This window comes from Neophocaena asiaeorientalis, unplaced genomic scaffold (assembly GCF_003031525.2).
Source record: "Neophocaena asiaeorientalis asiaeorientalis breed wild unplaced genomic scaffold, Neophocaena_asiaeorientalis_V1.1 scaffold454, whole genome shotgun sequence".
Lineage (NCBI taxonomy): Eukaryota > Metazoa > Chordata > Mammalia > Artiodactyla > Phocoenidae > Neophocaena > Neophocaena asiaeorientalis.
The window spans coordinates 245,756-259,643 of record NW_020173722.1 but is presented as its reverse complement, the minus strand read 5'-3'; the positions used below and the strand labels follow the sequence as shown (position 1 = coordinate 259,643).

At 39.9% G+C, this 13,888-nt stretch overlaps 1 protein-coding gene across 2 annotated transcripts in view; it reads right to left on the bottom strand.

Moving 5' to 3' along the window:
- Nucleotides 1-8,446: 8,446 nt before the first annotated feature.
- Nucleotides 8,447-13,888, bottom strand: part of POLE4 (DNA polymerase epsilon 4, accessory subunit) — a 15,102-nt gene continuing 9,660 nt past the window's right edge. For both annotated transcript variants that reach the window (XM_024750660.1, XM_024750662.1), the window contains one exon: nucleotides 8,447-8,768. In XM_024750660.1, coding sequence (XP_024606428.1) covers nucleotides 8,755-8,768 — 14 coding nt within the window. In that variant the 3' untranslated portion in view covers nucleotides 8,447-8,754. The remainder of the gene's footprint in view (nucleotides 8,769-13,888) is intronic.

Sequence of the window (13,888 nt, the reverse complement as noted above, 5' to 3'; positions counted from 1 at the left end):
AGCAGCCAGTAAGTGGTGGGTCTTTCTCACCCGCCCCATGGTTTCCACTGCCTAGAGACTGGACATTTGTGTTTTATTTTAGATCTGGTCCGTGATGTCCCACAATTTTGACCTGTGCAGATCACCTTCTCATTCTACAGCATATCCTCTCTCTTCCTCCACCTGTTGGATGTTGTTACCATCTGATACATTGAAATATTTATAGAACTCTATAAATATGGGCATAATGCAGCCTGCAGATTCTCCCAAATGTGACCAAAACACCTCAATTCTCTCCTGTATCATTTCCTATAGGAAGTTTACTTCTAATATGTGTGTATTCTGACTGTATGCAGTTTTCCAATACGTCCCTTGCTTGGCAAGTCAGTAATCTACAATGCGGAACAACTCTTACAAGGAGTGAAATATTCCCTATGCATAAGGTCGCCAATCCTCTTGTTTCCCTGTAATGATGCAACATGGACAGACAACTCATAGCTGGAAATGGCCCTATTCATTCATAAAGAGAAATCACTGTCACGGTGAATGGAAAGAGAACACATTCCCATGATCAGCGCCTTCTCTACCTGGGGCAGAGCTACCTGTGAAGGCAGGTCAGCACCAAATTGTTGCTTAGGGAATGTGGGCTCAGAACAAATGGAGCTCAATATACAATTCCACTGGTTGAAGGCACCTGAATAGGACAGGCTGTCATGCCTGGTCAATGGGACCACAATACTCAGAGGCACTGGCTCAAGCTACCCTACCTAGTGGAGGATGGGGCCCACCAACATATCTCTCGGACTCCTTCCTCACTTTCACGACTGAACAGTGCCCCCTACTGATTGACACATTCTTCTAGATATATTTGATCAGGCCTAGCTGAATCTGGGAGCAACTCAGCCTCTGATCTTAGCTTGACTTTGAGGTTCCACTTTCCGAGGGCAATCTTCCTACCCCTTATTTCCAAATTCCTGGGAAAAACACACCATAGCTCATATACTAGAGCATATTATCATAAGCAAAGGGCTTTGATCATGGGATTCTGAGCAGAGCCTCACACTTGTTTCCTCTGGAATGTACGAAATCTAAACAGCAGGGATAATACATTTCTGAGGTTCAGATAGCCTACAGTGAAACAGAAGTAAAAACTCTGGATAGTGCACTCGATATACTGCTTGGAGAGAGTTTGGGAGGCTTCCGGGCCAGAATCCATAGAAAAAATATAATTGTCATTTCTCAGAAAACACAGAGGAAATTCCTAAAATTGTCACAGCCTTAACCTGATTTGGCAGAAGAAATCACGTCCACCAAGGGGTGGTCTAAGGGTGGCCACCTTCACCAAAGGCTTGGGGAGCCAGTCTCCCTCTGCTGGTTATGGCCCAGGAATGTGGGAGTCTCTAAATTCCTAAGCCACCTGCCAGCTTTATGCTAGCATTTCAGGACCACTTCTTACTATGAGAGTGACTGCTTTATTAATGATGAATCAGTTCAACAGACATGATGAAGGACCCATGCCCTGCCCTTCGGATTTACATTTTCCTGTAGACCAGAAGTCTGTGGATCAGTGCCAGGGAAAAAAATTACCTGGGGAATTTGTTTTTACAAAAGAGAGAGGGCAAGAGAAATTCTTGGAGCTCCAACCTTGAGGTTCTGATTCATTAGGTCTGGGGGGTGGTATGGTCCAGAAATTGGCGTTTTTAACAACTGCTACAGAAGAATCTGATACATAGTCAAGTTTTGGAACTAGTCTTCACAACAGTAATTTCCAAACTGAATTCCCATCAAGAGACACATAGCAGGGGCTGCTCACTCTTGTGACACTCTGAAGGATACAGCCTTAGTTATGTGCAAGTCTTACCATGCCAGCACTAACTGTACCCGTAAGCTCCCATTGAGAAATACATTACAGTGTACATGAGAATGGTTTTAACTAGGAAAGGCCTTAAATCAACTCTTAATAAATTTATTTTAAAGTCAACTATTGTTAGTAACAAGTCACTTGTGAATGTGTTGATAGCAACACATCTATATCATAGCTGTTCCACAGTGGGGTTTGAAGACACAGCATCAGTCACCTCTTCCGGAAGCAATAGAAGCAATGGGAGTTTTGGGGGTAGAAATCCTCAAGGTCTGCGAGATGACTGTCCTTGCCTTGGGTGGGGAGGTAGTTTATCTTAATTTCTTCTGGTTGGGATGTAACTTTCCTTTCTCACACTAATCACTTTTGAGTCTCTATTAATGCATCACTAAAATATTCATTTGGATTACAGAAATTTACTCCCGAGTGGTTCTCCTTCCACATTCCCATGTCCTGCAGGACCAGAATGGATCTATTCATCTCAGCACCTGTGCTGCATATAAAAAATGTTTGGTGGACTGGACTTTTGGATGCCTCCTATCTCTTTCATTTTCACTTGGTCTCTCATGGGATTGCAATGGTCTTTATTTTCCCAACATTTTATTTTGAAAAACTTTAAAAGCAAAAGTTGACTCACCACCCAGATTATATAATTGTTATATATAATCTGTTTTATCACATATTTCTTCATCTATCAATCCATCTTATTTCTGATGCATTTCAAAGTAAGTTGTAGATACCATTACATACTGCCTTTAAACACTTCAGTTTGCACATCAACTAGAATACAAAATTTGTCTATGGGAATTTTTTAAGGTAAAATTTACATACAGTGAACTGCAATAATCTTAAATGTACCATTGGCTGAATGTTGACAAACACAAACCTCCATATGATCCACACACCTACAGAGATATAGAACATAGAAAATTCCCTCAAGCCTCTTCCCAGGCAATTCTCACCTCCATCCCTCAGAGACAACAATGCTCTTATTTTTTTCCACCATAGTTAATTTGACCTGTTCTAGAGCTTTATATAAATGGAATTATACAGTATTACTTTTTTGTGCAACACAGATAAGACAAAATGTAATCTGGCTTCCAGAAAATTGGGATATTTTATCACTCCTAGGAGACCATTAGGCAATACTGGGCCAAGCAATTTCAAGCCCAGCTCAGAGATTTTAGTGGTTAGTTCCAACCCAGTATCAAAAAGCTCCTAGTTCTGGTCCCTCCTTACATCTATCTCCTAGTTCTGGTCCCTCCTCACATGATAACAACTTGCATCACATAATATGCAATGCAGAAAAGAACAGAGATGAAAGCTTTAAAAAAAATTTTTCCACCACCTAGAAATAACCATTAACATTAGGTAGAAAATCACCCTAGGCATATTTCCATGAGAGAAAAATGGGTAGGATGAGGGACACATCCGTGATACAATCAAATCCCACACCCACCAGGTGGGTGATCCACAAACTGGAAAATAATTATATCACAGTTTCTCCCATAGGAGTGAGAGTTCTGAGCCTCATGTCAGCCTTCCCAGTCTGGGGGTCTGGCACTGGGAGGAGGAGCGCCCAAAGCATTTGGCTTTGAGGGCCAGTGGGGCTTGATCACAGGAACTCCACTGGACTGGGGGAAACAGAAACGCCACTCTTTGAGGGCATACACAAGGTCTAGGGCCCACCAGGACCCAGGGGGAAAAACAGTGATTTCATAGAAGCCTGGGCCAGACCAACTTGCTTATCTTGGAGGGTCACCTGGGGAGGTGGGGGGCAACTGTGGTTCACTGTGGGGACAAGGACACTGGTGGCAGAGGTACTGGGGAGTACTCACTGGCATGAGTTGTCCTGGAGGCTGCCATTTTGACAAGGTCAAATGCACAAACATTTGCATTATAGGGGTCCCAGAAGAAGAGGGAGAGAAAGGGCCTGAGAAAATATTTTAAGAGATAATAGCTGAAAACTTCCCTAATGTGGGAAAGGAAACAGTCACCGAAGTTCAGGAAGCACAGAGCCTCATACAGGGTAAACCCAAGGAGGAACACACCAAGATAAATATTAATCAAATTGACAAAAATTAAAGACAAAGAGAAAATATTAAAAGCAACTAGGGAAAAGCAACGAATGGCATACAAGAGAATTCCCAGAAGGTTATCAGCTGATTTTTCAGCAGAAACTCTGCACGCCAGAAGGGAGTGACACAATAAATTCAAAGTGATGAAAGGGAAAAACCTACAACCAAGAATACTCTACCCAGCAAGGCTCTCATTCAGATTCAAAGGAGAAATCAAAAGCTTTAGAGACAAGCAAAAGCTAAGAGAATTTAGCACCACCAAACCAGCTTTACAACAAATGCTAAAGGAACTTCTCTAAGTAAAGGGGTTGGGGGGAGAGGACACAACTAGAAATAAGAAAATCACAAATGGGAAAGCCCACTGGTAAAGGCAAACATACAATAAAAGCAGGAAATCATCCACACACAAATATGATATCAAAACCAGCAACCATGATGAGAGGAGAGTACAAAGGTAGGAAATGGGAATTGCATTTGAAATTAAGAGACTAGCAACTTAAACAACCTTGTACATATATAGACTGCTTTATCAAAACATCATGGGAAATGCAAACCAAAAAACTACGATAGCTACACACACAAAAAAGAAAAAGCAACCCAAACACAACACTAAAGATGGTCATCAAACCACAAGAGAACAAAAGAGGAAGGAAAGAAAAAACACCTAAAAAAACAAACCCAAAACAATTAATAAAATGGCAATAAGAATATACATATCAGTAATTACCTTAAATGTAAATGGATTAAATGCTCCAACCAAAAGACACAGACTGGCTGAATGGATACAAAAACAAGACCCGTATATATGCTATCTACCAGAGACCCACTTCAAATCTAGGCACACATATAGAATGAAAGTGATAGGATGGAAAAAGGTATTCCATGCAAATGGAAATCAAAAGAAAGCTAGAGTAGCAATACTTGTATCAGAAAAAATAGACTTTAAAATAAAAAGTGATACAAGAGACAAGGAAGGACACTACATAATGATCAAAGGATCAATCCAAGAAGAAGATATAACAATTATAAATATATATGCACCCAACATAGGAGCACCTCAGTACATAAGGCAAATGCTAACAGCTATAAAAGAGGAAATCGACAGTAACACAATAATAGTGGGGGACTCTAACAACCTACTTTTATCAATAGACAAATCACCCAGACAGAAAATCAATAAGGAAACAAAGGCCTTAAATGACACATTAGACCAGATGAACTTAATTGATATCTCTAGAACATTCCATCCAAAAGCAGCAGAATACACTTTCTTTTCAAATGCACATGGAACATTCTTCAGGATAGATCACGATTTGGGCCATAAGTCAAGCCTCAGTAAATTTAAGAAAATTGAAATCACATCAAGCATCTTTTCTCACCACAACGTATGAGATTGAAATCAACTACAAGAAAAAAAACTGCAAAAAATACAAACAAGGGAGGCTAAACAATATGCTATTAAACAACTAATGGATCACTAAAGAAATCAAAGAGGAAATCAAAAACATACCTAGAGACAAATGAAAAGAAAAACACGACTATCCAAAACCTATGAGATGCAGCAAAAGCAGTTCTAAGAGGGAAGTTTATAGCAATATACTTGCTAGCAAGGATGCAGAACAACTGAAATTCTCAAACACTGCTGGTATAAATGCAAAATGGTACTGGTACTTTGGAAAACAGTTTGGCAGATTCTTTAAAAAGTAAACATATGTTTACAAGATCCAGCATTCCCACTCCTACGTATTTACCCAAGAGACATGAAAAGTTAATGTTCACACAAAAACCTACATGCAAATATTTACAGCACCTTTATTCATAATCACCAAAAACTGGCAAATATCCCTCAACTGGGGAATGGATAAACAAAATGTGGTACGTACATTCCATACAATGAAATACTACACAGAAATAAAAAGAAACAAACTACTGATACACGCAACATAAATGAATCTCAAATGCATTATTAAGGAAGCCAGGCTCAAAAGTCTACAAACTGTATGATTCCATTTATGAAGGCAAACTATGTGGGCAATAAATAGATCAGTGGTTGCCAGGAGCTGGCACACTGGTTGGGTGGGAGAGGACTATAAAGAGGCAGCAACGAGGGAATTTTTGCGGTGGTGTAACTTTTCTAATCTTTGATTGAGATGGTCATTAAATGCATTTATCAAAACTCATAAAACTATACACTAAAAGGGGTGAATTTTGCTGAAAAAAGAAGGGCAGTTCATAAAAGAAAAACACGTCATATGGAAGAAACTTTAGAATAACCCACTCAACTGATAAGAGGGAAAACTCAGGAAAGGTAAGTGATTAAGTTTTATCTAAGGTAGTAGGAGTAGTGAGATGAGAACCAAAGTCTCTTGACCCGTCCAGGATCCTTTCTACTACAGCAATATTTTCCAATGCTGTTTTACCTTGACCCCCAGTAAGAAATACACCATTACCACAAAGTTGGCAGCTTAAACCAACACTCATTTATTATCTTACAGTTCTGCAGGTTAGAAGTCTGGCACAGTGTGACCAGATTATCTGCTCTGGGTCTCACCAGGCCAAAGTGAAGGTGTCAGCTGGCCTGGGCTTTTTCTGGAGGCTCTAAGGGACAACCCATTTCCAAGACCAGGCAAGTTACTGGCAGAATTCAGTTCAATGCAGTTATGGGACTGAGGTCATTTCCTTGCTGGCTGTCAGCCAGCAGTTGTTATCATCTTCTAAAGGCTGCCACATTTCTTGGTTCATGACCCTCTCCATCTTCAAAGCCAGCAACAATAGATCATGTCCTTTTCATGCTTTGAATCTTTCTGATGTCCTCTTCTGCCACATCTCTATAACTTCTACCCTCAGCCAGGAGAAAGCTCTGCTTTTAAGAGTTCATGTGATTACTTTGGGGCTGGCCAGACAATCCAGGATCATCTGTTTTAAAGTCTACTGATTAGTAACCTTAATTACATATGCAACATTCCCTCTTGCCATGTAACATATTCACAAGCATGACACCAGGGGCAAAGGTCATGGGGGCCAAAACTGTGCCCACCACATAGATTTTCCACAATGATGTAATATACACACATATAAATGAAACAAACTTACCTTTCACTCAGTTCAACACTCTACTGCTTTTATTATTTTAAAATGACAGTGGCAACATAGTACATTGATTTCATGTCCTATTAATGGGCTGCAACCTCTAAGTTTATCTTGAAAAAAGGCCTGCATTCCCTTTTAAATTCCAATCTGCAATAATACAAGGCCCATGGAAGGGCCTCAGGGGCCTGGGTAACCCCTGAAATTATATGCAAAGTTCTGGTACTAACTAATCCTAAGAAAAACAGACAAACCCATGTTGGGGACAGTCTGCTGGATACCTCCCCAGTGCTACTGAAGGCTATCATGGTCATGAAAAGAGAAAACAGACCAGAGGAGACTGGGAGACATGACAAGTAAATGTAATGTACTGGATTGGATCTTAGAACAGAAAAAGGATATTAATGGGAAAACGAGAAATCCAAAATGTCTGGAGTTTATAGTGATATAAATCTCAGTTTCTTAGGTTTGACAAATGTACCTGGCAATGTAAGATGCTAACAATGGGGAACTAGGTGAGGAGTATACAAGAACTCTGTATTATCCTTGCAGCTTTTCTATAAATCAATATTATTCTAAAAGAAAATTTACTTATAAAACATTACAAGATTGAGCATCTGCACATCCTTCTAGGGAGATTTATAGACTTTATACCTCCTATTCATGATCCAAAAATATTTAAGTCCCACTGTCCAAGGCTTCCGGCTGCTTTCCTTAACTACTACTTTCTAAGTACTCTGCCTCCTTCCTCCTATGTCACCCACACCTTCTCAAAAAACAAGATTTAACTAGGGCCTGGGGAAAGGAAGAATGGGGAATTATTTTCTAATGGGTTCAGTTTCAGTGTGGGAAGATGAAAAATATTCTGGAGATGGATGATGGTGATAATGGGAGTAAATGCCACAGAACTGTACACTTAAAAGTGGTTAAAATGATACATTTTATGTTATGTATATTTTACAATTTTAAAAATAAAGGAATGGGTACTGATACATGCTATAACATAGATAAACCTTACAAAACATTATCTTAAGTGAAAGAAGGCAGACACGAAATACCACCTATTATGTAATTCCCTTAACAATGCTCCAAAATTGACTATAGCAACAGTTTTACATATCTGTGAATATATTAAAAACTACTGAAATGTACACTTTAAATGGGTAAATTGTATGGTAGGTGAATTATATCTCAATAAAGCTACTGAAATATTTTAACTGGTTTTAAATCTAGGATCACATTTATTTGACCTCTGAAGACCTTAAGTGACATCCTATAAATTCTGGAGCCACGCTCTGCTGATGTGCTAAAAAAATGAACAAATAAATGAAAGACTGGGGTTTACAATGGCTAGCAGGGAAGATCAGAAAAATCTGCGGCTAGGCATGGTGGCTCTCCAGTCATGATGCAAGAACAAGGCAAGATTATAAAACACACTAGGTTGAGGTTGATCAGAAACTTTTATTTGGTCCTTATCATTTATTAAGCAACCTACAAAATCATTTTTGATATCTCTACCACAAGCAGCAGCAGCTGCATCCAGGCCAGAAATGGAAGACACAAGTAGTGGAAGACCTTATAAAGAAAAGCAAACAGGTGAGATCTCTGCTTATCCAGGCTTAGGTGAAGGCAGAACAGGAAAAGTGTGTAAGTTCAGTATTCCAAAGACTCTTCTTCAAAGCTGAGACCTGCAGAGGGCCTAGCTGAAGGATGCAGGTACAGGCTCACAAAACTGCCCAGGCTCAGCAATCAATCCAAAGTACCTAAAAACACAAAGAACAATGTTGAAAGCAAGGTGCCTCAAGAGCTGGATGAATGTAGCAAACTGGGCAAAGTTAAGTGGCAGCTGCTTTGGTACTGGCAGTTCTTCTAAGACCAAAATACTCATTTTGAGGAATATCCATCCAAAAGATCCTTGGGGAAGAACATGTCATTACAGAGGCTGGGCAGTTGGGTCTGGAGAGTTCAATTTAGAGGTGGGAAAAGGGCTAAGAAATTGTGTCGGTTAATGAGCATCTGTGGAGACTACAACAAGGGGTGAGTGATACAAAATAAATAAGTTTTCTAAGCAGAGTGTATAATCTGAAAAAGTTCCAGGTCAAGATGGGAAACTGGAGACTTCCCTGGTGGCACAGTGGTTAAGAATCCTCCTGCCATTGTAGAGGACATGGGTTCGATACCTGGTCTGGGAAGATCCCCCATGCCATGGAGCAAATAAGCCCGTGTGCCACAACTACTAAGCCTGCACTCTAGAACCTGTGAGCCACAACTACTGAGCCCATATGCTGCAACTACTGAAGCCCACATGCCAGATCCCGTGCTCCGCAACAAGACAAACCACCACCATGAGAAGCCTGGGCACTGCAACAAAGAGTAGCCTCTACTCGCCACAACTAGAGAGAGCCTGCACAAAGCAATGAAGACCCAATGCAGCCAAAAATAAATTTTTTTTTAACTTTAAAAAAAGATGGGAAACTGGACCCTCAAGTTTGTATGCCCTCCCATACAAGATTCCACGTGAAAGGAAAAAAATCTTTTAACAGGTATATAAATCTACAACAAAGAGATTTGGTTGAAACAAAAAACTGACTGACAGAAATCTGACTGAAGTGTGTTTATAAATAGGGCAGAGGAAAATAAGCCTACAATAAACACAGAGGAGGGTGCAGCAGAGGTGGGAACCCATCTAACTAGAAAACTCATGGGGAGGATCTAGACTGACACCAAAAATGACAGACAGAGATGCAAGGCTAACATGGGTAATGACTCGAGGGTCTATATGAGAAACAGTTGACCCCATCTCCTCACAACCCTCCCAGTGTGCAGCACTACCAGAAAACAAGCATTTAAACTAAATCTAACTTGAAAAAAATCAGCAGGCTCTCTTCTAGAGAACTAAATCAATTATCTGGAGAACAAGCAGCTTCTGAAAATTCCAGGTTCCCACAGTCAAGTTTTCTGCAATTCTGGCCTTTGGAGGCCCCCAACATAACATCTGGTCCCACCCGCTACCCGCACTAAAGTAAAACTGCAAGGCAATAACCACCCTCCATACACATATATACACAGGTTCCAAACAGCTTTCTTATTTCCTCATTCTAAAATAGAATAAAAATTACAAGGCATTTGAAGAAAGCCTATCCAGTAAAAGGAAAGATTTGAAAGAATAATTCAGGGAAAAGAACACATAAGAAAAGAACAAAACAAAGCAAGAAAACCTCAAAATTTTTTTAATAGCCTCTGCTTTTGATAATGTCAAATTTCTGCTGATACCAACTGATAGAGCTGATTAAACTATTTTTAAAAAGAAAATCCTTCAGGCATTAAATAGGCCTCAAGAAAAGGCAAACCCAAAATCTAGAGAAGGCAAAAACACAAAGAAAACCCAGCCTCCAAAACTGCTTTTACCTCAGGGGAATCTGCCAATCCAAAGAGAGCTGAAAAACGTTTGCGATTTTGGCTAAGCAAATGAAGGGTCAAATCTGAGAATCTGCCCAAGTGGAAAGGTTCGATAATTTCCCGCTTTCTAAAAGCTGGATTCCCAAAAGGCTACACCCTCAGAGTAAGGCTGAACTAGAATTAAATCAGTCCCCTCACAGACCTGCCATCACAGTTTATATCACCACAGTGATCAAGGAATCCTCAAGTCTTAAATTCAAAAAGGAGGTTCTGCACTGATACATGCCCCTAGGTGTCTTGCAGAAGCAAATGAAAATCTTTGAAGAAAGGTCTCATTATACTGGCCTCAAATAATTATCCAACAAATAATTTTTTCAAATATTAATACAATGACAAACATACCAAGATAGGGCTTCCCTGGTGGCGCAGTGGTTACCAAGATAACTGGGCAAATAGAAAAAGACCATGAGACAGTACCAACAGAAACAATAGACAGAAAAGTAAATAAATAAGCCAGGCTTAAAAGGCTTTGGATATTAGATTGGACACAGACTATTATAAACAATTGTACATACTACGTTTAGTGAAATAAAAGACAAGTTTCAAAACATCTGCAGCAAATACAAACTGACAAAATATATTTGAAAAATAACTAAATGGAATTCACAGAAAATGAAAAATACAAAAACAAGAACTGAAACTAATAAATCAACAGGAAAGTTTAAAGGAGACAAGACTACTGAACAGAGAATTAATGGAAGGTCAGAAAAATTACATATAATATACATCATGGAGAAGCAAAACGATGGTTGACTTTTAGCATACGTTTAATGTGAATCCCAGAGAGAAAGGAGAAAGAAAAAGAGAAAGGAGAGACAAAGAGACTTCTCCAGGACAGATGAAAGACATCAATCCATAGATTTAAAAAGCCTAAGCAGTTGCTGCCGCCACCAAGAAGCCTGTGTGTTATTATCCACAACCCCCTTCCGGGAAGCCTGTGCAGCCTGCCACTGTCAGGGTCCCGGGATGCAGGGACAACTCCCCCGGGAGAACGCATGGCGCACCTCAGGCTGGTGCAATGTCACACTGGCCTCTGCCGCTGCAGGCTTGCCCCACATTCCGTTCCCCTCCCTCCCCCCAGCCTGAGTGAGCCAGAGCCCCTGATTCAGCAGCTCCTTTAATCCCGTCCTGTCTGAGCGAAGAAGAGATGCCCTCCGGTGAACTACACGCAGAGGCGGGGCCAAATCCAAAGCTGAGCCCCTGGGAGCTGTGAGAACAAAGAAGAGAAAGGTAAATCTCTCCCAGCAGCCTCAGAAGCAGCGAATTAAAGCTCCACAATCAACTTGATGTACCCTGCAACTGTGGAATACATGAATAGACAACAAATCATAACCAAATTGAGGAGGTGGACTTTGAGAGCAAGATTTATGATTTTTTCCCCTTTTCCTCTTTTTCTGAATGTGTATGTGTATGCTTCTGTGTGAGATATTGTCTGTATAGCTTTGCTTCCACCATTTGTCTTAGGGTTCTCTCCATCTGTTGTTATTGTTTGTTTTTAAAATTTTTTTCTTAATAATTTTTTATTTTAATAACCTTATATTTTATCCTATTTTATTTTACTTTATCTTCTTTCTTTCTTTCTTTTTTCCTTCCTTTCCTCCTTCCTTCCTCCCTCTCTCGCTCCCTCCTTTCATTCTTTCTTTCTCTGTTTCTCTCTTTCTCTTTCTTTCTTTCTTTCTACTTCTACTAATTCTTTCTACTTTCTCTCCCTTTTATTCTGAGCGATGTGGATGAAAGGTTCTTGGAGCTGCAGCCAGAAGTCAGTGCTGTGCCTCTGAGGTGGGAGAGCCACCTTCAGGACACTGGTCCACAACAGACCTCCCAGCTCTACATAACATCAAACAGCAAAAATCTCCCAGAGATCTCCATCTCAACACCAGCTTCACTCAATGACCAGCAAGCTAAAGTGCTGGACATCCTATGGCAAACAACTAGCAAGATAGGAACACAACCCCACGCATTAGCAAAGTGGCTGCCTAAAATCATAAGTCAACAGACACCAGACGTGGACCTGCCCACCAGAAAGACAAGATCCAGCCTCATCCACCAGAACACAGGCACTAGTCCCCTCCACCAGGAAGCCTTCACAAACCACTAAACCAACCTTAGCCACTGGGGACAGACACCAAACACAACGGGAACTACGAACCTGCAGCCTGCAAAAAGGAGACCCCAAACACAGTAAGATAAACAAAATGAGAAGACAGAAAAACACACAGCTGATGAAGGAGCAAGATAAAAACCCACCAGGCCTAACAAATGAAGAGGAAATAGGCAGTCTACCTGAAAAAGAATTCAGAATAATGATAGTAAAGATGATCCAAAATCTTGGAAACAGAATGGACAAAATTCAAGAAACATTTAACAAGGACCTAGAAGAACTAAAGATGAAACCAACAATGATGAACAACACAATAACTGAAATTAAAAATACTCTAGATGGGATCAATAGCAGAATAACTGAGGCAGAAGAACAGATAAGTGACCTGGAAGATAAAATAGTGGAAATAACTACTGCAGAGCAGAATATATGAGACTAGATATCAATTACAGGAAAAGATCTGTAAAAAATACAAACACATGGAGGCTAAACAATACACTACTTAATAACGAAGTGATCACTGAAGACATCAAAGAGGAAATCAAAAAATACCTAGAAACAAATGACACTGGAGACATGACAACCCAAAATCTATGGGATACAGCAAAAGCAGTTCTAAGAGGGAAGTTTATAGCAATACAATCCTACCTCAAGAAACAGGAAACATCTCGAATAAACCACCTAAACTTGCAACTAAATCAATTAGAGAGAGGAGAACATAAAACCCCCAAAGCTAGCAGAAGGAAAGAAATCATAAAAATCAGATCAGAAATAAATGAAAAAGAAATGAAGGAAATGAGAGCAAATATCAATAAAATTAAGAGCTGATTGTTTGAGAAGATAAACAAAATTGATAAACCATTAGTCAGACTCATCAAGAAAAAAAGGGAAAAGACTCAAATCAATAGAATTGGAAATGAAAAAGGAGAAGTAACAACTGACACTGCAGAAATACAAAAGATCATGAGAGATTACTACAAGCAACTCTATGCCAATAAAATGGACCATCTGGAAGAAATGGACAAATTCTTAGAAATGCACAACCTGCCAAGTCAGAATCAGGAAGAAATAGAAAATATGAACAGACCAATCACAAGCACTGAAATTGAAAATGTGATAAAAAATCTTCCAACAAACAAAATCCCAGGACCAAATGGCTTCACAGGCGAATTTTATCAAAAATTAGAGAAGAGCTAACACTTATCCTTCTCAAACTCTACCAAAATATAGCAGAGGGAGGAACACTCCCAAATTCATTCTACGAGGCCACCATCACCCTGATACCAAAACCAGACAAGGATGTCACAAAGAAAGGAAACTACA